This window comes from Mastomys coucha, unplaced genomic scaffold (genome assembly GCF_008632895.1).
Source record: "Mastomys coucha isolate ucsf_1 unplaced genomic scaffold, UCSF_Mcou_1 pScaffold20, whole genome shotgun sequence".
Classification (NCBI taxonomy): domain Eukaryota; kingdom Metazoa; phylum Chordata; class Mammalia; order Rodentia; family Muridae; genus Mastomys; species Mastomys coucha.
The window spans coordinates 82,929,250-82,956,101 of record NW_022196903.1 but is presented as its reverse complement, the minus strand read 5'-3'; the positions used below and the strand labels follow the sequence as shown (position 1 = coordinate 82,956,101).

At 52.9% G+C, this 26,852-nt stretch overlaps 1 protein-coding gene across 1 annotated transcript in view; it reads left to right on the top strand.

Moving 5' to 3' along the window:
- The window catches only part of Plxna1 (plexin A1), a 47,161-nt gene that overhangs the window by 9,786 nt on the left and 10,523 nt on the right, over positions 1–26,852 (top strand). The window contains exons 4-23 of the mRNA XM_031382523.1: positions 9,060–9,200; positions 10,058–10,158; positions 10,400–10,523; positions 10,615–10,768; positions 11,165–11,264; positions 12,547–12,661; positions 15,783–15,983; positions 17,664–17,760; positions 17,836–18,029; positions 18,152–18,303; positions 18,390–18,510; positions 18,762–18,898; positions 20,020–20,187; positions 20,421–20,514; positions 20,869–21,108; positions 21,210–21,353; positions 21,758–21,992; positions 23,026–23,168; positions 23,663–23,919; positions 24,027–24,093. Of these exons, the coding sequence (XP_031238383.1) occupies positions 9,060–9,200; positions 10,058–10,158; positions 10,400–10,523; positions 10,615–10,768; positions 11,165–11,264; positions 12,547–12,661; positions 15,783–15,983; positions 17,664–17,760; positions 17,836–18,029; positions 18,152–18,303; positions 18,390–18,510; positions 18,762–18,898; positions 20,020–20,187; positions 20,421–20,514; positions 20,869–21,108; positions 21,210–21,353; positions 21,758–21,992; positions 23,026–23,168; positions 23,663–23,919; positions 24,027–24,093 (2,985 nt within the window). The remainder of the gene's footprint in view (positions 1–9,059; positions 9,201–10,057; positions 10,159–10,399; positions 10,524–10,614; positions 10,769–11,164; positions 11,265–12,546; positions 12,662–15,782; positions 15,984–17,663; positions 17,761–17,835; positions 18,030–18,151; positions 18,304–18,389; positions 18,511–18,761; positions 18,899–20,019; positions 20,188–20,420; positions 20,515–20,868; positions 21,109–21,209; positions 21,354–21,757; positions 21,993–23,025; positions 23,169–23,662; positions 23,920–24,026; positions 24,094–26,852) is intronic.

Sequence of the window (26,852 nt, the reverse complement as noted above, 5' to 3'; positions counted from 1 at the left end):
GCATCCTAGTATTGGCATGGCCTCCGTATAGTGCCTTAGATTGTCTCTGGGAGTGCATCCATCTTGAGTGGATGAGGCCTTTCTGGGGTGTTAGGGAGGGTATGAAGTTGGACTGACATTTTGTTTGGAGCTCTGTGGTTGAGCTGGGTGCATGCTGCACCACCCAAGCCATGGATATAATTGTGTCCTGGGACTCCTGCCATCTGAACCTTCTCACCCAATCTACCTGTCCCAGTCATGGGATCTCATCAAACAGTTCCACTGGCACTCCTGTCTTATCCATCATCTTTTGTTGCCAGTGTTGTGCAAATGAGGTGTCTCTGAAGTTTTGTCAGCTTTCCTCTGGCTGTGTGAGCCTCTCTAAACCCTGTTCAGTACTTCTCCAGAGCCTGACAAGCTCTTTTGCTGTGAGCATTTGCCCAGTGTTCTTGTGACTGACTCACCAGAAGCCTCTCAACAATCCCAGCATCTGTTTCACAGATTGGGAAACTGAGGCACAGAGCAGTCATGTCACATGACTCCAGGGCCCTTGCTTCCTCCCTTCCTCCCCTCTTTAGTGGGTCCTTGGAGGATGACTGGAACCTAGCAGAGCTCTGAGTCCCAGGCTCTGCTTCAGTGATTCGGAGGAGCCTCTTCCCTTGCTGTTCTTTCCGTTGCTGATCCCCAGGACCACATCACGGGCTGCTATGATGGCCTTTGGTATTGGCATGGCCTCTGTATAGTGCCTTAGATTGTCTCTGGGAATAGAGTGGAATTCCCTCTACCTACTGGCCAGGCTTGAAAATGCCTGAAGCTCCCACTGCTGGGCCTGGGGCCTAGTCCACCAGGCAACAAGATTCCCGCAGCTTGTACTTCCCCAGGTCATGGCCCTGACAGATGGGCAACTTTCTGTGGTCCCCCATTCAAGCCAGTACTAGTCTGCTGCTTGTGGGCTGCAGGCCACCTCCTGCATCTGGGCTTTGGAGTGGCCTCCTGAGCCCTCTTGTTTTTATCCAGGCTCCTCCCACCCCTGAGGCTTCTGGGCCTGGCTCTGCTGACTGACTTAACTGTATGCAGGGTGTTCATGGCCCCACCTCCTCTCCAACTCTCTGTACTGCTTGTTGGAACCTGGACTCTGGGGACCCCAGGCCATTGCCTGACCTAGGGCAGGCGAGTTGGGCAGGCCCCTCCCATCTTTCCCAGGCCTGGGACTTCCAGGGCTTTAAAAAGCATCGAGGGAGCTCCAGAGACTTGCCTGGCCCTAGGCCAGGCCCTGCCAAACGTGTTGTTGTGTAAAATTGTAGCGATTAATTTAAGACCTGCCAACTTCAGCTGCTCAAGGCTGGCTGGGGTGCCCCTACCTCCCCCTTCTTCTCCAGAGCGCTGCCTGCCAACATGACCCTCCCCCAAATAGAGGCCATCTCTCAGGAATGCCCTTCCCAGCATCCTCCTGGGCCCCCAGAGCCCCAGCCCAGTGAGTAGCTCCCCCTACAGCCTCCAAAGAGCCATTTCTGGCCTGAGTTTGCAGTTGCAGGCCTTGTTTGGTCCTGCAAGACGGCCCAGGTACCTCTACAAAAATAGGCTCTGGATTCCTGCCAAGTACTTGCTCCAGGTTTTTGTCCTGGGAAGGAAGGGGAACCCTACGACAGTAACCCTGTCCACTTATACTTCAGGGCTAAGTTCCAGCCAGGTCCTCTGGTAAGCGTGCCAGGTAGAAAAAGAGGTATAACCTCTTTTGCTAGGGTGTTTTTGTTTGTTTGTTTATTGTTTTATTTTTTCCAGGATAATCTGGATATCTGTGGGGTTTTTTGTTTGTTTTGTTTTTTGTTTTTTTTTATATGTGAGAGATTGTTCAATGTTGGCAATTAATCCCTTGTTTCTAAAAACCTCTATAAACCACCTAATGTGCATATAAAGCACTAGTTTAGGGCCAGAGACCCATGCTGTGGTATTGTACAGCTGAGAAAAGGCATCACAGGCCAGTGACAGGGCTGAGGGAAGGACCTGAAGTGGCACCTGACGCTGCACTCGTCTGCTCAGGGGCCCAATGGGGCCCAGCCACTGAGGAGATCTACCCCGCTCAGCAAGCCTCTCCTGAAACCTCTTTCTTTTCCTGAACTTGCATGAGCCCAAGTCTCCCTGTGAGTTGGCCAGAGGCTTGGAGAGAGTGGAAGATGGGACTGGGGTCGGGGTAGGAGAGGGGTTGTGGTATTTCAGTTATAACCCAGGACCACCATTCTCTCTTGCCCTCTTGCTGCCGTGGTCCTTTGGAACAGGTGTGGCTGTAGTGCCCATTTTTCTGCCAGACCATGCTCACAAGCTTTGAAGGCCTTACCCTTCAGCCTGTGCTGCCCCATCTGTCCAGGCAGAGATACCTGGCTCTCCCAGGGGTGTATGCTCCCCAGGGTATTAATCACAGTGTCTCCAGATAATGTTCTGAGGGGTGAACGCAGCTCTGCTCAGCACATCTAAAGCCTGGAGCAGGAGCGAAGCCTTCAACCAGCTTACTCTGCAGTTCAAGTGTGCCAGTGGCCTTCTTCATTTACAGCTGTTTCTGCTGCTATCAGAGTCTGTGATGTTGCAGCCTGGCTGCCCGGGGGCAAGCAGCCCAGTCTGCCAACACAGGCCCTTGACCTTGGATGCCTCCAGCTTGCCCTTTTTCCCTCTGCACCCAGCCCTGCTAGGGACCCTGTGTCCTCAGAGGCACCCATAATAGTGCCCATGGCGAAGGCTCACTGGAGGACACACCACCAGCATCACCGTCCCCAGAGCCCCTCCCAGACTCTGCCTATCCCAGGGATGCCCTGGCTGACCATTTGCAGCTAACGTTCTGGGAATGGGCTGAGCCATGTGCAGTTTCTTTGTGTCCTTTGCTCAGCTGCTGTGAGGCTCATCCTGACCACAGGGCCAAGCTGTGGCCTGTTCTGGGTCTGTGAGCTACACACTGTGGGCCACATACAGGGTCAAACATGCAACCTTTGCTTGGCATGCAGTGTTTCATGCAACAGTGCTCCAAGGACCTAGCCTTTGGGGCATAGATCCTGACAGTGTCAGAAGAGTTACAGGGCTTTGATCTTGATCTTTCCATTCAACCTCTGGACTGTTGTCTTGTTCCAAGCACTAGGTAGGAGATCCTTGGTTCTACTCAGCAGGACCTATTTCTGTTTTCTCCCTCTTCTAATTGTAAGTAGGGAATGGACAGGCCCAGGCAGTCTGCCTTCTGTGGAGTAGATGTGCCCCTGTGGAACCCATGTAGCTAAGCAGACAGCTGTGTCTCCTGGGAGCACTGCCTCTGCTGATTCTAAAGGAGACCTGCCATCGGGTGCTGAGTCAAGACACAGACCTGATCAGTGCTAGCTAGCTACTAGCCCCAGGCTGATGGCATATCAGCTCCTAGTGGCCAGCAGGTTGCCCAGATGCACATGGAAGTCACTCTTAATGTGTCCTACTCCTAGTGCCTACCTGGGCAGCTCTTCCCCTGATAGCAGTTAGATTCCATCCATGTGCAGAGGAGGCCACAGTAGCCCAGCCCAGGGCTGTTGTAGGAAATATGTTCTATGAGTGGTGGGGCCATAGCACAGAGTCTCCAAGTAACCTCCAATCAGATGCTCTCTCTTGTAGAACTGCTGGCCTCTGAATTCTCAGTCCTAAGAGGTGAGTTTTGGCCTGAGAGATCCACTGTGTTGGAAAAGTCAGTGCTGAAGCAGGCTACAACTGGTCCTCACAGCCCTGGCTTTTCTTTGCCTAGAGCTCTAGCCTCTTTGACCACACTTTTATGTGTGGCAGAGATAGAGGTGAGAGATGTGACCCCTGGAACCACTGCCTCTACCTGGCCAGCTATAGAGCTATAGAGTACCTGCAAACCATGTTTTGTCATCCGGTTATAGGCAGCTAAGTGCCAGCTACTCTTATACTATCAAAGTGCCTGGTCTTTGAGGGTGGTAGTTATCAGGAGGTTAGAGCAAGGGCCTTTATGAGAATGGAGGCTGCCTTATGTAGCCCCTTCTGTGACAACCTCCTGTGGAAGACAAGCTTGGCAGTTTTATCTGCAGAAACTACTATGCTCACTGGCTGCTGCCCCTGATCTCTTCTCTCTAGACTCTGTCCTGGAAGTGAGATCACCCAGTATACTCTCATAAGCAGGGAGGCCAGGGCTAAGTAGTTTGTAGGGTCAGCCCGGGCTGCTATCTTGGGGCAAGCAGAGCAAGGGACCTCCTCTCTTAGGTTGGGCAAAACTAGGCAGCCCCCTGCCTCCGGGCAGCTAGGGCGCGTGCCGGCTTTGGCATACAGCCTGGATAGCCCAGACATCCTCTTCAGCAACCCCGCCTGCCCTTGGTCTGGATAATGGCCCCATTGTTGGCTCAGGGCTGGACGGACAGCTGACCTGGCCAGGCTGTCAGCTGCCTGCCCACCCGCCCTGCAGCAGTTGGCCAGGGCCTTAGAGGTGATTGGAGCCTAGCAGGCAGGCTGGCAAGCCTGGGGCTCTGGCCTTCCCCACTGGTGACAGCTTCTTCTCCAGCCTGACCAGGTATGGCCTTTCCTGAGGTATCCTGGGATCCATGGGCAGGGTGTTCCTGTCCATTGGGGAGATCATAGTCTGACCTGGCTTCTCTCCTTGGTCAGCTCAGATTTCAGGTCCATCCCAACAGATAGGATAGAGACCTAAGGCTTGAGAAGCACAGGGAGGATGGAGAAGATTATGTCACCAAGATAGGGTGAGTAGGTGTTGGGGCTGTGTCCAAGGAGGCTAGGTGGCTCCACCACAGCTTCTAGAGGCAATGCACTGTTCAGGACAGTTATAGAGGATTCTGGTGTTTGAGAAAAAGAATGAGAAACAAGAAGGCAACAGCTGGAGATTGTAAGGGTACCCAGGATGCCCCAGCCCATGCCTTCCCATGTTCTGCCAGTTGTCCAGCTGCTTTGCAAGGGGCTGCCAGAGCAGCTGTCTCCAGGAGGGTGGCCCTAGAGTGGACAGCTGTGGGCTGAGCCATTGGCACGTGGGCTCTGCTGCCCTGTCAGTGTTGCCCTGCTATTATTGCCCTGGCCCTGTGCCTTCTCTGCCTTCTGAAGCACTTGCTCTTGCCCTCCTGGGATGCCCTCCTGGCTGGCTCCCAATATTTCAGGGCAGACTGTGTCCCCAGTTACAATCAGGTGCCTAGAACTTGGTCCTTCTCACAGGCCCTTTGAGTCACAGTTTACTGTCTATGTGGTCTGATGAAGCTGGCTCTCTTTTAGTGACTCTAGCTTGCTGGGATACAGCATGATCTGGGGACCATCATTCCAGTCAGATGTTCTCCTCATGTTTGTACCTGGGGACCTCATCAAATTCATACATACACAGTGAGCACCATTACATAGGTATATACAATGGGGACCCTATCACACATGTATGTATACAGAGACCCCATTATATATACTTGGGAGCTCCATTACATGCATGTATAGACAGGGTCCCATCACACACATGTATACTGGGAGATTTTATCATCTTGTGACTCCATCAAATAGGTATATACAGAGACTTCATCATATGTGTGTATATGGGATCTCCATTACATGTGCTTACATAGGTCCTATCAAACACATGTACATGGGGACCTCATCATACATGTGTGCACTTGGATCATACCCTACTTGTGTATAGTTTCCCCTTCACACATATGCCCTTAAGGACTCAGTTATACATAGTCCTGAGGACTATCTACTCATGTATATAGGGACCCATTGTATACATATGTATGGAGAGCCCATCACATGTGTACACAGGCTCTACTACACATGTCCATGTGCTCACACAGGGACTCATTATGTGTATACAAAGGGACATTACACATACTTACACTCAAGAGATTAGAACATGTATGTACATACATCTACTCCATTATACTTGTGTATGCAGAGGCCACATCATCACACATATGTACACACAGGGTCCTATCACATGTATACACTGAGACCCTGTTCATATATATGTACATTGAGGCCCTATCACACATGTGCACAGTAATCCCATCATCACATGTGTGTTCATGACCCTTGTCCCGTGTGTGTACACAGGAGCCCTATCAACTGGTATATATACAAGGACCTGTCATGGATACATCCATTACACATATGATCACAGGGACACTATATATATACATATAGGAATCTATTCCATGTGTATATACAGGAATCCCATCATATGTATGCAAAGGAACCTCATTACCCACATGTGCACAGAGACTCCATTAGGAATGCACTTAGGGGGCAGTGGTGGTGCATGCCTTTAATCCCAGCACTTGGGAGGCAGAGGCAGGCAGGATTTCTGAGCTTCGAGGCCAGCCTGGTCTACAGAGTGAGTTCCAGGACAGCCAGGGCTACACAGAGAAAAAAAAAGGAATGCACTTAGGAACTACATCACACACTATACATGCAGGGACCCCGTTATACAGGCACCTAAGGACTCCATCACATACATGTGCACACAGGGACCCTCTCCCCATCATGCATGCACCTAGAGAACTCCATCACACAGACGTTGTCATAAGTGTCTTGTATTTTCTGATTTTGTGATAAAATACCTACCCTGACAAAAACAATTTAAGAGGAAAGGGGTTTATTTTAGCTAACCGTGGGATAGAGTCCAATATAGTAGGGGAGAACATGACAGCAGAAGGACAAGTGGAGCCAGACTGTACACCTCAAGGCCCACCCCAAGTGATGTACTTTTTAACAAGACTCGCACATCTAAAAGATTCTGTAACTTCCCTCTACAGCTGGGAATGAAGTATTTAAACACATGAACCTATGGGGGGCATTTCATATTCAAAACATAAGCTCCATCATCTCATAATGTACCCAGGGATACTGTGGCAGGTGTACACAGTGATGCGCATAAAGGTCCTGTCAGGCCTGAGCATGTCGTGGCTCAGTGCATAGTGCTGCTACATACTCATGTCTGTCTATAAGCTCCCTGATGCCCACACTTCCTCTACTCAGGAATGGTTTCCACGATCTTCCAGTGGCCCCTCCCCAGAGTTAGCCTCTACTGGGCCGTGTCCCTAGAACCTGGCTGTACATGTGGACCATGACTGGGCAGGTGGATGGACAGCTGGACTCACATGCCCCCAACTGCAGCTGTTGAAACCACCTGTTCCAGTCAATTCAGCAGGCAGGCTGGGGGCAGGGCCTGCTGAGACTCGGTGGCCTGTGATCCTCTCCTTATGGACTGCTCTCTGCTCTGGCCTATCCCTTTCCTGCATGCTGGAGCCAATGTGTCTTCCCAGTCTGGGAAGAGTTATTGTGGCAGGCAGGAGGACACTCCCCGGGTCTCTGTCCAGGGCACCCTGCATGCTGGGGGTCAGGTTAAGGTCATTGTGGCAGGAGGACACTCCCCGGGTCTCTGTCCAGGGCACCCTGCATGCTGGGGCAAGGCTGCTAATGAGGAGTGAGGAGGATAGGACCTTTCTGGGATGTGGGTATGGGTGAAATCTGGGGTGTGGGGGAGTAGAGTCATGGCTGCGGTCTTGGAGGCTTGGAAGACATTGGTCTAGAGTTCTCGGTCCCCTGCCCACTGAACAGGCTTGTTTCCTGGCACCTGTCTCAGGCAAGCTTTTCTGTCTCTGTCGTTGGTGGGGGAGGGGGGCATGATTCATTCCCATTTCAGGAATAGGATGACAGATACATCTAAGCCAGTTTGGCCTAGGTGGTGTAAGTCCAGCCTTGTCTCTGGCTGCAGTGCTACCCACTAACACAGCAACGTGAGCTAGCCTGATAGGATCTGCTCTGGTGCTCACCCAGGACCTGGCTCCCTCCCCTGCTCTGGCATAGCTGGGGTATATAGGTTTAGGTTAGGGTTAATGTCCTTGCCAGCTCCAGGGGTATTGGGCTGCTGTGGCCCCTTTCTATCTCAGCTAGCTGTTCTTGCCTGTCCATCCAGAGGCCAGAGGAATAACGTTTGGGCAACTATTGGCCCAGCCCCTGCTGGCCTCCCAGGACCTCCCCACTTACCCCAGCTCTTCCGGGTCTGGTTTGACTTAAGCCTGTCTTGATGGAGCGGCAGCTGAGCGGATGTGGGGGGTGGCCCAGGCTCTCAGGAATGTGACCCTCCCCCTCTCTCCCAGCTAGCAGTCTCTTGGCCTAGAGACACAGGCCCCACCCTGGCTGGCCCCTCGCCCAGCTCCTGACAGAGCTAGCCGATGGCAGGGTGCTGGTTTTTGCTGCCCTTGGTGCCCTCAGGTTTGCTCTGCCCCCTTACTGTGGTACAAAGAAGACCAAGTGCACTCCAGCCTTGTTCCAGAAGTAGAGAGGTAGGCCAGATGGGTTAGAAGCTGGAGGTAGATGTTAGGCTGCCTTAGCTGCACAGTGGGTAGAAGCAAACTGCAGGTCCTGTGCCAGGAGACTGCCTGGGCCCAACTGAGCTGGGCAGACGCGCCCCACGAGTCCCATCTTGAAAGCCCCCATGGGTCTCTCTGTTAATTAAATGCATTTGTTTGGTAAAAGCAACTAAAAATACTTACAGCACCAAGGCTGCAGGAGAGGATCAGGCTAATTAGCGCCTGGCTTGTTTGGGATCTGGACTACATTTCCGTGCTGTTGAGAGATCCCCTTCTCCCTGCCACTTTCTTGCTGGGGTATCCCTTATCACAAGACACCAAGGCAGGCCTTGGCCTCTCTGTGTGTGAGCCCCTGGCCTTATTCCTCGGCTATACCGATCACAAGGTCTCCTCCTGCCCTCTTACCTCAAATGTGCTTTCTTTCACAAGCTTCATGGTGGTCCATGAAAGAGGCTCCTGCCTGCCAGGGTCTCTGCAGCTTGATGGTAGGCACTGTAGCCCACATGTACCCTTACCACTGAGTTTTGGTGTCTGGATTGATAGAGGAACCAAGGCACACCCACCTGTTCAGTGTGTCTTGTCCTATCTTCCTGTCCTTGGGGTGAACTGGGTCAGCCTTGGCTCATTCTGAACCAGCCTGGTTCTTTCCCAGCTTTGGTGGGAAGGTGCTCGTTAGAGGACTTGGACCCTTTACATCAGATAAGATGGGTCTAGGATACAGTGTTGTAGGCCTGCCTCATTGCGCACCCTTTGTTACTACAGATTCTGGTGGATCTTGCAAACCCCAGTGGCAGGCCGGCTCTGGCTTATGAGAGTGTGGTGGCTCAGGAAGGCAACCCTATCCTGCGTGACCTGGTCCTCAGCCCCAACCGCCAGTACCTCTATGCTATGACAGAGAAGCAGGTGGGTGCTGCTGGCTGCTCGGCATGAGCTTTTAGGGTGGCTGGGGTGGGATCCCCCGTCAGAGATCCCAGTCATGAGGGAACTGAGGAATGGCTTGCCTGTAATCAAGAGGCTGCTTTTACCCCTGGAGGTGTCCTATAAAACCTGACATGTCAATCTACAGACAGATAGATGAGCAGTGGACCTGCTAAGAGATGTGGTTATAAGGGCTCCATGCCATCCATGTAGCCTCAGACTCCACAGGGCCTGGTATGGGTGGCCTCTTTCCCTCCCTGTGACCTCTAGCCATGGAAAGTGGTACTTGGGTGACTGCACTGTCCAAGCACTGGTGCTTTTGGAGGATTGAACTGGGGTGCTGGGCTGGGCTTACCTAGCTCAGGCTCTGACTGTCTGCAGTGGGTTGTGGCTATGTCCTTAGTAAGACACGGCCAGCAAGGCTTGCCTAGGTCTTCAAGGTATTCTTATGTGCCCAGCCTTACCAGCTTGGTGCCTATTCCTCCCCTTCTATGTAATTTGGTGTCCTATAGCAGATGGACAGATAGATGGACTAGGGAGACCCAGAGTTGGCCTGCCTCTCTGAGCACCACTGGGGCCGGCCCCAGTCTTCCCTCACCAAGCTGATAAGTCTCCATTCCTCCGTAGTCCAGGCCATGAAAGAGTCCAGACAAGTGGGAGATGAAGTGTGGTCACAGCTGTAGATCTCAGCTAGCTGCCTGCCTTGGATCTCTTGTCCGTATTGATCTACTTGGCCGAGGCAGGGTGACCCAGCCTAGCTTTTGAGTACACTGAGCTCCTTCAGGATGGACTGGGAGCCTGGGATGGGCCTAGATAGGCCTCACACTATGATCCTTCCCCAGGTGACGCGGGTGCCTGTGGAAAGCTGTGTTCAGTATACTTCCTGTGAGCTGTGCCTGGGGTCTCGGGATCCCCACTGTGGCTGGTGTGTCCTGCACAGCATGTGAGTCTGGGAGGTCTGGCTTGAAGAGGTGGGTGACATTTGGCTTAGTGGCCCCTAAAAGCCTGCTGTGTGTATCTCAGATAGTCATAGCTGCCCTAGGTCTCATTTGACCCCACTGACAAGTGATGGGGATGTTATCAGGTGGGGCAGAGGAATCCATGCCTTTAGCCCAGGAACTCCTCTCCAGTGGCCCTGGAGACTCTGGACCTATAAGCCCAACCTGGGCATATTCTTCCTGCAGCTGCTCTAGGCAGGATGCCTGTGAGAGGGCAGAAGAGCCCCAACGTTTCGCCTCTGACCTGCTGCAGTGTGTGCAGTTGACTGTCCAGCCACGCAATGTGTCAGTCACCATGTCCCAGGTGCCGGTAAGTGTGGCTGTTGGGGGTGGCTGGGGGGAGCCGTGGGTGGAGCAAGTGGGGCAGGTAACCACTTACCCATTCCTTCTGCCACGGCCAGCTCGTGCTGCAGGCTTGGAATGTTCCTGACCTCTCAGCTGGTGTCAACTGCTCCTTTGAGGACTTCACGGAGACTGAGAGCATCCTGGAAGATGGCCGCATCCATTGCCACTCACCTTCTGCCCGGGAAGTGGCACCCATCACACAGGGTCAGGGTGAGTGGGGACTCTTCCTGCTCAGCAGTTGCAGGTACAGGAGAGTCAAAAGCAGGAGGTGTGTGGAGCTAGACAGAGCTTCAGAAGGGATCAGAGTGGAGCTGAGGATATCTGTGCTGCATGGGAGGAAAGCCTGGTGGTGGTTTGAGCGCATGCCTTTCTGACTACTATGGTCCATGTTCAGTCAATGTTTAGCAAGTAGCCCAGTGAGTCCATTTAGCCCAACCTTCATGAGGGATCTGTGTTCTGATTCCTTACTGGCCAATTAAGGAAGGGGCATCAGCCACCTGGGGCCTAGGCTAGAGGAGTGATGGGTTGATTTATATCTGGGCTTTCTCTTGAGGGTGCCAGGTCTGTGGTCTATGGCCCTGGTGGCTTAGCCTTAATGTTCTGCAGGAGACCAGCGGGTGGTGAAGCTCTACCTCAAGTCCAAGGAGACAGGAAAGAAGTTTGCATCTGTGGACTTTGTCTTCTATAACTGCAGTGTTCACCAGTCGTGAGTGTCCCTAGATCCTGCCCTTGCTGCAATAGCATCCCTGTGATCTTGCTGCAAACACTTCTTTCAGGCCTGCTTTCCTGCAGCTGACATCCAGTCAAGTGGACAGAATAAGAGGTCCCACAAAAGCAGCCAGCCAGTTGAAGAGCTAGCTTGCCTCAGGGCAAGGCCCTGAGGGCAGCATGGAAGGAGCTGTGGCTAGCTAGTATTGCAGCACCTGTGAGAGCTGCTTTAGGAACTGGGCAGAAGAGTGTGGTATGACCAGAGTGGTGCCAGGGGCTCCAAAGGAGACATTGATCTGGGCCATTGTGGAACCCGGATATGACAGCTCAGTGTGTGCTGACTCTGGGCCTGGAAATAGTTGCTGCACAGTAGGACGCCCAGGCATTGGCTTCTGCCTGGTTCTTGGGGCTTCTGGGTGGGCACAGGGAGTTGGGCAGGGGCAGCATTGCTTGCTTCTCCCCATCTTGGCTATGAGCACCTGGCTTCATACCGCCACGTTTGCACCAACAACGTGGCCGACTGTGCCTTTCTGGAAGGCCGTGTCAACATGTCTGAGGTAAGGCTGGATAAGTGGCTTCAGATACAAGGAAGCTGGGGACATATTAAGGTCCATTACTAGCCAGGGCATTGGTCAAGAGAGGGTCCTTAGAAGACCAGAGCAAGGGTGGAGACTCCAGAGAGAATTGTATCAGGTTTGGCTGGCTTTTTGATCTTGTTATCATTTATTGAGAGACTCCCAGGGCATTCTTGGAGTTGTCTTCAGGAGCAAGGTGACCAGAACTGTTAGAGCTGTCCTATAGGGCAGGGAAGTGTATTCTGGAAGCCATGAGGCTGTCTCTTTGCAAGCCCCCAGGATTGTGAGATGCACATTGAACAGCTCCTACACAAGTAGAACAGGTTTGGATAGGACAGGCCGAGGAGGATTGAGATCTGAGCAGTTAAGGGAGACACTCCCCACATGCACCAGCCTAAGCCCATTGAAGTGGGGAGTGTGACACATGCTTCTGGTGTACTTACAAGTACATTCTAGTTCTGTCATAGTGGCCAGGGGTCACTGCAGTGACCAGTACTGGTTTGAAGAGGAAGAGAGTCAGAGGAGGTAAGACCATTCTCAATGAGGCCTGTGCAGCAGGCAACAGATCTGGTGACCTTCTCAGCCAGGGGCAGCCAATGCAAAGTCCCTGAGGTAACACTTCAAGGAGAAGGAGTACACTAGGTCCTCATGGTGGAAGCATAAGCTGAAACTCCCTAGGCCTAACTGTCCCATTTCCCCCCGCAGCTGCCTGGCATGTGTCAATGGCTCCTTCCCCTGCCACTGGTGCAAATACCGCCACGTTTGCACCAACAATGCGGCCGACTGTGCCTTTCTGGAAGGCCGTGTCAACATGTCTGAGGTAAGGCTGGATAAGTGGCCTGGAGGCTTCAGAAGTACCAGTGAGTCTCAGGGTATCACCCAACAATACCCATGGGTGGCTAGGGTGCCAGTTGTATACTATAAGGTGTGGCCAAGGTGGGGACAACTTTCTGAATGTCATAGCCTGAAGCCAAGCTGGGATGTTTGTTGGATGTCCTTTGTAGTCCTTGGGAGATAGAGGCCCTGTGGTAGCTTGTGCCAGAGCAGCTTGACCAGCATGTTTCATAATAGTTCTTTTCCCAGACAGGGAGGGAACTTCACAGTGGAGCTGTGGAGGTTTCTGAAGCTCCACGTGGTAATTGCTGCTGAGTCTGGCTGTATGAGTGGCAGGCCACTCCTCCTAGAGTCTATAACATCCTGGGCATACAGGATGGGAAGCTGGAACGGGATCCTAGGGTCCATGGTGTGGGGCCAGGACTTAAATAAGGACTCATTCATCTCACTATGAACACTATGTTGGGTTTGGGAAGGGGAGGCCATGAATTCTTTTACTTAGGTCTGTGGGAGCTACAGCCAGACTGGACTTATCTGGAAAGCTTGGCAAAAGGTCATGTGTGAGTGGTGCCTCATGAGCTGCCCTCCTCTGTCCCTCCCATCATCCTGCTGCTTCCTGGCCTCATGTCTCCTAGGACAAGGTGGCAATAAGAGGCAAGACCCTGGACCTAATGGTGATGGGAGCTGTGACAGTGGGTGAAGCCAGGGACACAAAGGGGTTGGCGGTGGTGTTTCTAGGAGGGTAGCAATTGGGAGAATTGGGTCACATTATCTAGAGTAGAAAGTAAGAGCCAAGTTAGGGGCCTTGGGAACTGGCCAGGGCTGGCCTGAGGCCACTTCCAGAGGCCTGTACAGTGCCCCAGAGACACAATGTCCTAGTAGGAGGCAGGGAGACCCCTGTTGGTGGTTCCTGAAGCCAAGGTTTCTTCCAGTTTTCTTCTCTGGTGTCCCTCTAATCGTGCTCTGAGTAGCCCATCACCTCTAGGAAGTTTTATTAAAGAGGAAACTCTCCCTGGAGTGGCAGCTCACTCAGGTTCTCATACAGAAGCAGCCATAGTGTTCTATGTGGAATAGGCAGCATAGAGCCTGGTTTGTGTGCATAGGGCGGGGGTCAGGGGAAGGTCTTTTGGGGAACAGGTTGATCCCATGTGTACATACTCTTCTTTAGTTGCAGCTTTAGGTCAGCAGTGTTATACATAGCATATACAGTGGCAGGCAGCACACCCCATTTCCCTGCCTCTGGCTGTGGGGGACCTTATACAGATTCACATAGTCCTGTGACTTTCTAACCCAAGATCCTTTTCTGTGCCCAGAATACTGGCTTGCAGATGCAGAAAGACCTGTAAGCACTCACCTTGCCACGCTGTACTTGGGGGCTTGTGGAACAAGTAGTGAAATATGCAGCCAGCAAGGGGTAGTAGGCCCTAGAAGGAACCTCACGGGAACTTGGTAATCAGAGCTTATGCTGACAGTCCTGGGGACCTGGCATGTCCTGGTAGTTCCACGTTCTGACCTTGCTGTAGGGGTGGAGAGTGACCTTCCACAAGAGACCCATCATATGGCTTCCCCAGTGGTCTGGTGGATCTCACTCTTGGCTTCTCTCCCTTGCTAATCCTTAGGATGACCTCTAAGTTCCCAACAGGGAAGTAGACTTGTCTGCATGAGGGAGAGGGCTGTGGGTCAGATGACCAGGAAGCTGACCCAAGTCCTAAAACATCCCCTTGTCTTGGCTACTTCCAGGATGGTCCTAGAGTGAAAGCATAGTCAGGAGCCCTTAGGCAGGGACACTGGTTCCACTCCGCAGTGTTTGCTAGTGTCTCCCAGGCATGCCTTGGGCTGCTGAGAAACAAGAAATCAGTTAGACCTTTCAGGGCTGCTGGTCCCTGAGCCAGTAGACTCCAAAGGCTCTCTGACCTCTTCTCAGCAGGGCCCGAGGTACAAGTGACTAGGGGGACTAATTCAGCTTGACCCTGTGTGCCCCACAGGTCCCACTGACCTATGAGTTCTAGAAACCATAATTAGAAGATGCACTGCTGGGCTTGGATAGGATACAGGAGGCTAGGTGAAGTAGAAGCTACACCCGGAAGCCCAAGCAGGTCTTCCATCCAGAATGTGGCTGGTGGACTAAGAGCTGGGAAGACAGTGCTGGGTTAGTGGGGCAGGCAGGAGGATCTGGCTAGGCTCCATTCAGTCATGCCTGCCCTCTGTCTGCTGTACTCACACAAGGGTGTTACAGGGGTCAGCAAGCAGTGCTGGGCTCTGGGCCTGGCTGTGGGGGGCTCGAGAGGCTAAGGCTGATGCTGTTCTCTCAGGTAGGTCCCATCACAGCCTGAGTCTTGGGGTATAGTCACCAAGTGCTCCTCAGAAGGTATGGGAGACAGCAATGTGGATGTGGCCCTGCATACCAGTATCTTCACCAGGGCTGCCACCTGAGTTGGGGCTGGTGGCCAATGAACATGGGGGCATCCCACATTCTTACCCACTGAGCCTGTCCAGATCTTCTCAAACCATGAGAGACTGGGTCAGAGATCAGGCTCTCTGGGCCCTGCAGAGCAGATCTGGGCCTACATCTTGGGAGCCAAGATAGTCCTCGGGGATCAGGCCTGTTTTCAGCGTCCCTATTTAAAGCTGCTCCACATGCTCCCACGGGGCACCTCCTCCTGAGGCTACTGCCAGCCATGCTGCAAGCAAGCCGGGCATTGCATCAGTTATTGTTGCTGAAACCCTGGCCCTGGGGGGTCCTTGGCTGTTTTTCTACAGGGCCCGGGCTATTTTTACACTCCCCGGGCCCCCAGCTGAGAGCCTGCTACCCCAGCACCCTGTTTTTGGCTCCTGCTTCGGGTCTTTGCAGCTGTGGACCAGATGGGGTACCTGTAGCCCCTAGAGTGAGTAGTAGAGTCCTAGGATATGGCAAGAGTAAAAGGCTAGCCCTGTGCAGCCACAGCCTGCTTGGAGCAGGACCTGAAGACCACTGTCTTTGTGGTGCCCAGATGCATAGTGACACAGAAAACCTGGGTTTTGTAAGCCACCATAGCCCGTGCCGCAGTGGAACCTAGACCTCTTGCTGCCACCAGACCCAACTCAGCCAGTGCTTTTGCTGTCCTCAGGACTGCCCACAGATCCTGCCATCTACTCACATCTATGTGCCAGTGGGTGTGGTGAAGCCCATCACCCTGGCTGCACGGAACCTGCCGCAGCCACAGTCAGGTCAGCGAGGGTACGAGTGCCTTTTCCACATCCCAGGCAGCCCGGCCCGAGTCACTGCACTGCGCTTCAACAGCTCCAGCCTGCAGTGCCAGAACTCCTCGGTGAGAGAATAGCAGTCGGGTGGGCAGGTGGGGTGCTCCATGCTTTGGAGTGGGTCATTGTCTACCTGGTCCCAGACCTGGTTTGTTAGCAAAGAAAGGCCAAGATGGCTTATGTGGCCAGGTGGACCCTCGGAAGATCTGAGGGCTCTGTTGGTTTCTTGGCCAACACTGAGTCCTTGGGTGAGTGTGGGTAGTATAGCTGAGTGGGATGGTGGCGGGGCCGCACCATCCGGTTCTTAAGTGAAATAACCAGGTAAAGTGACCATAGCCTGTGTCTGTGTCCTTTGGCCACAAAGGAAGACTACCCACACCATGGCCATCTGAAGATCAGCAGGTGGCCTTGCTGGGTGGGTAGGGAAAACCCATGGTGGAAATCTCATATCTCACAGCGACATTCCCAAAGTTGCCACTGAGTTAGCAAGTCTGGTACTGAGGACTTTCCTAGAGCAGAGTTATTTAGAGAACAAACCCTTTCTAGATGTGCATGGGACACCTAAGCTCAGGTTTTGAGCTGTCCTCTTGCTCCTCACTACTGGCAGGCCTCATTTCCCCTGTCCAGGAAGTGTAGAGTCAAGAGGTCGATGAGTTTTTGGAACAGGCTTAGGTCCAGATTAGCAGAGCTGTGGACACCAGGTTGTTGGCAAGACTTTAGGTGTCCCCACTCCTGGTCCCAGTAGCCATTGGCTGACAGGGATATCCTACAGGGCAGGAGTGGGGGTCAGAGTAGACTGCTCTCTACCAAAAAGCGAAGGCTATACTTGCCCCTTTCACTTCCCACCTTTCTCGTCCTGGCTCCTCACATAACTTGCACCCCGCCCCACTCCCCTCTTGACTCTTATCACCCCTTTTTCTTGCTTCTGCTTCCTGTGTCTTTCCATCCCTGCCTCTGTTGTTCTCTTCTCTGCAGACCCCCATTTATCTTCCCTTCAGCAGTGTTTAAAGGGAAGAAAGGGTATCAGGAAATTTGATAGGATCCAATTAAATTCCTTGAGATAAAATAGTGATGAATTGCTGAGCCACCCCTTTGAGATGCCAAGCTGCATGCCTGAGCCCAAACACAATACAGAGCTGAGGTCATCAGCTGCAGAAAGTGGGAGGCAACTAAGCCTAGGCCTGGCCCTTAGAAGGGCTGTTACCCTAGGTGCAAGCCAGCCTGGGGAGAGGTAGACACAGCACTTATTTCCCAGAACAGTGGTCTTTTGATCTATGCTAAGGCTGTGGGGTCAAAAATACCTCACACCTCAGAAGTCCTGGCCTACCCAGCAGACAGACTCATGTTCACAGAGCTTTCCTGATGCTTTTGGGCTCAGCTAGCCCTATTCTCCCACACAGCTGACTATACCTCTCAGGCAGGACGCCCTGCTATTGGAAATAGTGTCTGAGCTAGCCTTGGAGGATAACATATGGAGACTGGCAGTTGATGTGGTTTCTTCAAGGCTGTAGGAGATAGGATTTGGCAGGAGGGAGTAGGGCCATGGAGCTAGAAAAGAAACCATGTGTGAAAAGATGGCCAGAAGAGCTGTGTGTGTTCTAGTCCAGCTTGCACGTAGGCCTGCCCATTCAGTAGTCAGTTTCAGAGATGTTGAGGGGCCCCCACAGGCACTATTAACCCCCCCGCAATGTAGTATGAGAGTGGTGGCCCACAACCGTAAGCATGACCACTGTGCCTGCTTCCAACAGTACTCCTATGAGGGGAATGATGTCAGTGATCTGCCTGTGAACCTGTCAGTTGTGTGGAATGGCAACTTTGTGATTGACAATCCCCAGAACATCCAGGGTAGGTAGCAGGGCTGGTGGCCTGGGTGGGTGGATGGCGGATGGTCCATACTGACTAACCTTCCCACCTTCATAGCCCACCTCTACAAGTGCCCAGCCTTACGCCAGAGTTGCGGCCTCTGCCTCAAGGCAGACCCACGCTTTGAGTGTGGCTGGTGCGTAGCTGAGCGCCGCTGTTCCCTACGCCACCACTGCCCAGCTGACTCGCCAGCCTCCTGGATGCATGCCCACCATGGCAGCAGCCGCTGCACAGATCCCAAGATTCTCAAGGTAGGAGCTAGAGACCCAGTCCAATGCCTAGCCAGCCCCACTCTTGTAAGCCCACCCAGTATCTCCTCCCACCTGGCATGGTAGACCTTGCTATGTCCGCCCCAGCCTCTGCCTTCCTGCAGCTGTCCCCAGAGACAGGCCCTCGGCAGGGAGGGACTCGACTAACCATCACCGGTGAGAATCTGGGCCTCCGGTTTGAGGATGTGCGACTAGGCGTGCACGTGGGCAAGGTGCTTTGCAGCCCTGTGGAGAGCGAGTACATCAGCGCAGAACAGTAAGGGAGACTAGGGTGGGTGGTGAGGGCCTAGGTGGCCGAGGGGATGGTTTTTTTTGAAGTGCTGAGCCCCACCATGCCAACAGGATTGTCTGCGAGATTGGAGATGCCAGCACATTGCGGGCCCATGACGCCCTGGTGGAGGTGTGTGTGCGGGACTGCTCCCTCCACTACCGAGCACTGTCCCCTAAACGCTTCACCTTTGTGGTAAGCCCGACCCCACTGCCCTCTGCTTCCTGCTGCTCCCAGAAAGTAGTTAAGGGTACTGCTGAAGTAGGCCTGGACTCATCTCTAGTATAGGACACTGCCCCTGTTGCCCATACCTAGGCTGAGCCCAGCCACAGGGAGTGGTTGCCCCTGCCCCCAGGGCTGCCTGGGTGGGAACACAGGGTAAGGGACCCAGATGCTAGAGTATGCACCTAAGAGGGAATCCCTTCTAACAAGTCATCTTCCTACAGACACCGACCTTCTACCGTGTGAGCCCATCCCGTGGGCCTCTGTCTGGAGGTACCTGGATTGGCATTGAAGGAAGCCATCTGAATGCAGGCAGTGATGTAGCTGTGTCCATTGGCGGTCGGCCCTGCTCCTTCTCCTGGTATGGGGTGAGAGGAGTCAGGGGACATAAGGCTTTCCCTCCTGGCTCTGCTGTCCCCTCCTGTTGCCTGGGCAACGGGTATGGAAAACCTGGTTGGGGTGATCACTATAGAAACCTAGAGGCAGGAGAGGTTGCCATGGAGATAGGGGACCAGCCTACAAAGTAGGAAGGGGGTGTGGCCTGGCCTCCGTAGGTACTGCCTTGTTGGCTCCAGTAGCTCCTCCTAAGAAGAGGGGACATCTCTCTTACAAGCAAAATAAAAAGTATTTTTTAAAAGTTTAATAGAGAAAACAGACATCTTAACAAAAGCCTCGAGGCTTGAAGTGGATAATTTTAGATTAAGGATGATAATGGAAAGGCCCTTTAAATATTTTCCTGTGGTAATTACCCGTTATCAAACTAATCATTGGTGTTTGTAGTCTGGAGGCTGTGAGGCCTCCAGGCTGCAGTGATATAGCCAAGGGACAGGACCTCAGAGTAGGTATTGCCTTGCTGACTGCTAATGAAGGTGACCTTTGACCCCATGCCCCAGGCCAGCTTACTGTTGCTAGGAGCAGGGTCTTTTCCAGGTGTGTGTACAGTATGGAAAGAGGAAGCTGGTTGGCTCAAAGCACTTGGTAGTAGTGGGACTCTGTGCTCAGGGGTCTGAGGAAGGCAGTGATGGCAGGTGGGAAGGGTCAGACCTATAGTTCAGTCTCTTTGATCTCCAGAGCAGTAGCCTGTCATGAGCAAGGTGTCTTTATCCCAAGCCTGGAAGAGTAGTCTAGGATAGCTGGCTGGTACTCTTGGCATGGTCTCCTGAGTAGCCAGCAGCAGTAGGCAGAATCCACTTCATCCACCTGCATTAGAGATTACATCATTAGAGTACGGTGAAGGGCAAGACCAAGGGAGGTGTACAGCCAAATGTAGGTGAGACCCAAGGTGGGGATGGAGAGAGGCCAATCAAGGTTTAGGGTAGGACCAACACTGGACATTCAGAGGTCAAAGTAGTCATCCCAGAAGCCACCTAAGGGAGGCCCACACCTTTCCCTGGGAGCCAGTCCTCAGCCACCAGTAGAAACTTGCTGATGTGTTGACATGCTGCCCTCACAGTACCCACACCCATCTTGACCCCATCCCAGGAGAAACTCACGAGAGATCCGATGCCTGACACCGCCTGGGCAGACTCCTGGCAGCGCCCCTATTGTTATCAACATCAACCGTGCCCAGCTCTCCAACCCCGAGGTGAAGTACAACTATACTGAAGACCCTACTATCCTGAGGATCGACCCCGAGTGGAGCATCAACAGGTAGGAGACCTGCTGTGAAGCCAGAAGCACCTCCTGCTCCCCCACTTTGAGTCAGGGAGTTCCTCTCCAGGGTGTTATATGGTGGTTTGTTCAATGGCAGCCTCCTAAAGTCATGAATCCTGGCAAGCAGTGCTCTGGCTGAGCTTTGACCACCTGCTCATGTAGGAAGAGACTGTGTCTCTCTTGTATTTCTAGGCCTAGGGCATTGTCTGATTCCTCTCTTCTTCCTCTAGTGGTGGGACACTCCTAACAGTCACAGGCACCAATCTGGCCACCGTCCGTGAACCTCGAATCCGGGCCAAATATGGAGGCATTGAGAGGGAAAATGTGAGTGAATGCCCTGTGCCTCTGGTCCCCTATCTCATTCTTTTCTGTTCTCCCTCCCCTCCTGGCCATGTGGGTATTTCCTAGACCAGTAACCACTGCTGCTAACATCCCTGCTTCTGCCTCCCCCTGCTTACCTGTCTGTGCTGAGGCCTTGAAGACAAAGTGGTCAGCTAGGGCTGATCCCTGGACCTGTCTAGCCCTCAGACTACAAAGAATGGACATCTTGAACATGTGCTCCCTTGGTGCCTAGACCATCTGCACAGGGAGCTGTCATTCCTAGGGTGGGGCTTTATTGGGTAGCTGGCCCACAATGGGAGATCTAGCCTGCCTGAGGTCCTGGTACCTGTGTCCCAGAGCTGCATGGTGTACAATGACACCACCATGGTGTGCCGGGCGCCGTCTATAGACAACCCCAAGCGCAGCCCACCAGAACTGGGAGAGCGGCCAGATGAGATTGGTTTCATCATGGACAATGTACGCACGCTGCTGGTACTCAACAGCTCCTCATTCCTCTACTACCCGGACCCTGTACTGGAGCCACTCAGTCCTACTGGGCTCTTGGAGCTGAAGCCCAGCTCCCCGCTCATCCTCAAGGTAGGTCTCAGCCATTGGGGCCTCCTGCTGCAGAGGCTGCTCTGGGATGGGGCTTGTAGAGAGACCTCAGGATTTCCCTCATTTCACCCTGATCCCTGTAGGGACGGAATCTCCTGCCACCTGCTCCTGGCAATTCCCGGCTCAACTACACGGTGCTCATCGGCTCCACACCTTGTATCCTCACCGTGTCTGAGACACAGCTGCTGTGTGAAGCACCCAACCTCACAGGGCAGCATAAAGTCACGGTACATACCCTAACCTTTCTTTATGCAGAGAGCCAGGAAATCCCTGTCACAGCCTATCTGTGGTCTCCTGGAACCACCCTCCTGACCTATGACCCTACCACCACTAGAGCAACCCCATCTCTGAGAAAATCCCCATGGAACTGAGTTCTAATGCAGGTCCCATTCAGTCCTTGCCATTTTTCCTACCTGGAGCCCTTCTCACAACTGGTAGCTTATGTGTTAACTAGCTGGGCGTCTGTCTGCTCATGCCCAGCATCTTGCACCATTAGCCACTTTTGTCACCTCTGGAAAGATGCTGCCTACAGGCAGGCAGATAGATGCTGTGTGTGACTTAAGAGCCATTGCACAAAGCCTCAGGCTCTGAGGGGCCGATGCCCTCTGAGTACCTCTATCCCATCTGGCAGGTGCGGGCTGGGGGCTTCGAGTTCTCACCTGGGATGCTGCAGGTGTATTCGGACAGCCTGCTGACATTGCCAGCCATTGTGGGTATCGGTGGGGGGGGTGGCCTCTTGCTGCTGGTCATCGTGGCTGTGCTCATCGCCTACAAACGCAAATCCCGCGATGCTGACCGTACTCTCAAGCGGCTGCAGCTCCAGATGGACAACTTGGAGTCACGGGTGGCCCTCGAGTGCAAGGAAGGTCAGCAGGGAGATGGGTGGGGCTGGAGCCGGGGAGGGAGTCTGAGTGCTGAGTCAGTCACCGCCTGCCTCAGTCCCAGGGAGATGACAGATGGCAGAATCGTCCTCCTGGTAAAAGGACCACTTTCTGTACAGCTATAATCTAGGGGGTATGCCACCTAATCTTTTGTGTCCCCATCCCCTGGTCTGTGAATGGGCACAGAAACACATAGTAAGAGGCAAGGGTACATACAAATGATCGTGCTTAGCCCCTGAGAGTCCCAGATAGTCAAATGGTGTTAGCATGGTACCTGCCCTGTAGACCACTTTGGTAGACAGCAAGCAGACATGAGCCGGTACTGGAGAATGGAGGCCCTTGGCTCCAACCTATAGAGGGGAATTGAAAGTCCAGTGTTCAGGATGCCTTCTCTGCCAACTTTTGCGGGGGCAGGATCTGCTAGAGAGAGGGGGCCAGATGCCTGGCATCAACCAGGAAATGAAGCCACGGCACTTCACCAAACCTGCTAGGTGCTCCAGAGCCTGCCCTGCCCCTCTGACTCCTAGTCAGATAGAGGGCAAACTACAGGGCTGACACCTTATAGCTCTGGAATGTTCTATAGGGCCTACTACTCTGCCCTGTTTTCTTTAACCTTGAGAGGTGCTGTAGGCTGAGATGGTGGCATTGAGGGCCCTGGGCCCATGGTGTATATAACGTAGGGCTGACATGAGGCTGGGACCCTGGGTGCAATACTGGAATATCTATGTCACCCCCTCTACCCAGGACTGGGTCTTGGCTAAAGGACTTCCCATTCCCACCTAGCCAGTGTTGGAGCCATTGTTACTCTTATCTGGTTAATCTCATGACAGTACAGAGGAAGAAAACCTTTTGTCCTAAACTAGGGAAACTGAGGCACAGAAAGGGACTTGGTTTCTTTAAGGTCTGGACCAGTGATCCCAGCCACACAGTAGGCAGACTAGGACTGAGAAGGGGGAAGGGAACCTCAAATGTACTGCCCTTAATCTCACATTGCCCCCGACCCCATATTTGGGCACAGCCTTTGCAGAGCTACAGACGGACATCCATGAGCTGACCAGTGACCTGGATGGTGCTGGCATCCCCTTCCTTGACTACCGCACATATGCCATGCGAGTGCTGTTTCCTGGGATTGAGGACCATCCTGTACTAAAGGAGATGGAGGTAGGTCTGCCACCTTAGAATTCCCCAGGGGCTGGTTTGGCCTACCAGAGAAAGTTGCAGGGCTTGGCCAAGTTGGGAATATGGAGTCAGACCCATGTTGGTGCCAGCACAGGGTTAGGACCCTGAGCTATGAGGCAGGGACCTGGTTTCTGGGGCAGGTAGCTTGCCTTGGGGGACTCCGTTGCCCATAGTGCTTCAGGAGGCTGGAAGGAGACCCTACATATAGAACAGTGTCCCAGGCTTCACCCAAGCTAACTGCCCTTTAGCCTAAGACCCTGGTTCCTCTCCTTGTGCTTGGTTGTATGAGGCTTTCTGCCATTCACCTGCCTGGGTCCCTTGGAGGATCTAGGTGCTGACCCTCACTGTGCAGTGAGGGCAGTCTGGCCTACCTGTGTATTCCAGGCCCAAATAGCTCGTTGTCCCAGCAGCCCTCCCCCTGCCTTAGCTGTTGGAGCTATGTACCCTGTGGTCTGAGCAGGCCTATGTTCTCCCAGGTGCAGGCCAATGTGGAGAAGTCGCTGACACTGTTCGGACAGCTATTGACCAAGAAGCATTTCCTGCTAACCTTCATCCGTACACTGGAGGCCCAGCGTAGCTTCTCCATGCGAGACCGTGGGAACGTGGCCTCCCTCATCATGACAGCCCTGCAGGGTGAGATGGAGTATGCCACCGGAGTGCTAAAGCAGTTGCTGTCTGACCTCATCGAGAAAAACTTGGAAAGCAAGAACCACCCCAAGCTCCTGTTACGGAGGTACAGTGAGGGAAGCCTGGCGGTGGGGTCACCGTGGGAGTCGTAGGGACCTGCCTGCTGGATGGTGGAAGTTGACTCCTCTTTGCCATTTGCTTCTATTCCCATAGGACAGAATCAGTGGCAGAGAAGATGTTGACCAACTGGTTCACCTTCCTTTTGTATAAGTTTCTCAAGGTAGGCCTCAGGGGCCCAGTGAGTGGAGGAACAGCTGGGGTAGGGAGGACGCCAAGAAGGCACAGAGGCCAGGTCCTAGGTGTCATGTCCGAGCCCAGCAACCCAGACTACTTGCTCTTAGCTGTTTCTTGTGTTGAAACTTGCTATTGCTACTACAGAGGGAGAATAGACATTCACGCCCAAGTCAGTGCCCAAGCTGGAGTATGGATATAAGCTTGAACCTCTGCTTGGTACCTGGAGCTAGCCGCCAGGCTCAGAAGGAAGATACACCTAGACAGGCTTTTGAGGGCCTGACACTGGCCCTCAAGAGCTCTGTGGTGGACTCTAGCTCTCCAGAGCTTCCACAATCCCTGCAGGTGCCAGGGTGGGCTGTCTGATTGAACTGTTGCCTGACTTAAGAGACTGGGTAATTACACAGTTCCAAGGTCTCTGGCTTCTTCTGACCTCATGGCCAATGGGATGCATGTCACAAGTAGTAACAGTGGGTCTGCCTGGGAATATAACTTGTGTGCGTCAGCCCTATCCAGTGCTCTGTGGATTCAATGACAAGGGTGGGGCTGCTGCTGAGTCTGCCAGCACTTGGACTCTGTTCTCCCCCAGTAGGCTGCTGCTGAGCTCTGGATGACCCAGAAGTGCCAGCACATGGGTTTGCTTAGAGCAGATCCCTGGTGGGATGCCTTTACTTATTGGGAGGAGAGCCATTGATAGGACATGGCAATAAGTAAGAGACAGGAGGTCTGAGGAACTGGAGATGGAGAAAAGTGACCTGGATGGCACAAGGACAGCTGAGGAGAGGGGTATCTGTGGGTACAGCAGCCCCCATAATAGTAAATGCGCACATCTCCTATGAAAATGCCGCCCTGTGGACAGTTATTTACATGCTCATTAAAACAGGCTCTGAATCAGAAGAAGCAAGGCCGAGCAAAAGCTTCGGCACTCCAGCAGCTGTGCCCATGCTGGGTCTTGACGCGTGCTGACCCCGTTTGATCCTCATTCTCCACAGCGAGGAGCGGGTGCAGTTCACCCTATTGGGTCTCAGATCCTGAGCCAGCTCTGCAATGTCTGCTGCTGCAATGTGGGGAGGCAGGCCGCCACTGGAAGCTGGCCGAGCTGGCTCTGCACCTGTCATTGTGGGGCAGAGGGAGCAGAGCCTGTCAGACATCTGGGACAGGGGCATTGCATCTCAAGGCAGTCAGGGGTGTAGGAATGTTGATGGGGGTGAGGAGCAAGGCAACTGAGAGAACAGCAGGAAGGGAAGAGGAAGCAAAGATTCAGAGAAATGAAGTGGGCCCTCTGCCCCAGGTTCACTCTTAGGTCCTCTCAGTCTCCTCTCAGCTCTGGTTTTTGTGTGGCCTTTTTTGCTGTACAATGAAAACCGATACTCCAGGAGTGAGCCCAGATTGGCCTGGGCTTGTTCTATCTGTCTGTGGCCACAGAGCCACACATAGGCTTCTTGATACATGTTTGCTTTATAGTGCTGAGAGAAGATACACTTCAGTGCCTCCCTTCCCTGAGCTGCTGAGCAGATTCTCCTGCCCACAGTTCTGCCTTTTCTGGAGTCTAAGGCTCAAGTCACATTCTACATAGCTTTCCAGAGTGCTTTCTTTCAGTCGTAAGACAGGTTCCTCCACCCTCTCATGGCTCAATAGTTGGTCTCTTTTTACCATGCCATTTTTACATTTCACTGGATTAAAATATACATAATACAAATTATATACTACCTTCTAGATTTCTTTAAAGTTACATTTTTATTTCTTTATTATGTGGCTGTATACCACAATGCATACACAGAAGTTAGAGGATAACTTGCAGGAGTAGGTTCTTACACCATGTGGGTCCCAGGGATCAGACTCAAGTTGGCAGAGTTGGCAGCAGGCTCCTTTATTTGCTGAGTTATCTCACCAACCCTTATCTTACTATTTGAGACAGGCTTCCCTAGATAGCCCACGCTGTCCTCAAACTCATGACCTTCGTGCGTCAGCCTCTGGAGTGTGTACAGGTCACTAGAGTTAATACATCTGTAAAGTGCAGCCCTTGTCAACATCATCTACGTTTGTCGTCTTCATGACACACTCCTTGTCCCTCTCCCCTTCCTCTACCGCACCACCTTAATCATTTCTAACTCTTGAGTTTGACTGATGTGAGGATGCCCTCTAAGTGGAATTATCCATGATGCATTGCTCACTAGCTTAACCCAGGTGTGTCTATTGACATGCGCATGTGGCCTGCACTGCTACTGTGCTTTCCTTCAGGTCAGTTGCCTGTGGTCAGCTACAGCACATAGTATGTAATGGACAACTGTTACAGAAGTGCAGGTGTGTTAAGCCATGAGCCACTCTGAGAAGCATGAATGGTCCCTTCCTAGAATGAGATTCACCCTGTCTGGCCAGCATAACCATACCACACACACAGCTCAGTTTGACTAGGGAGGACAGAAGGGAAAGCAGAATGATGGGGCTCTTATGAGTCTGCACTTGGGCAGGGTCTGAGCCATCCCCTGCTCACAGATACATGTGACTAGAATGTATGATCGAGGTAGTTGCTCTGCCTGTCTGTCACTACACTGTCAACAACAGCACCTGTGAGGTAAAGGGGCAGGGCCCCAGCTCTGACAGTCACAGCCGTCAGTATTCAGTGTGGGTCACTAAACGGTAGCAAATGTCTACAGGTAGAGAAACAGGTTTTGTTCAGATTTTTTGTCTTGGGTTCTGGCTGCATTGACATGCTGGTCTGAAGTTCTGACTTAAGTGACCCCCCCC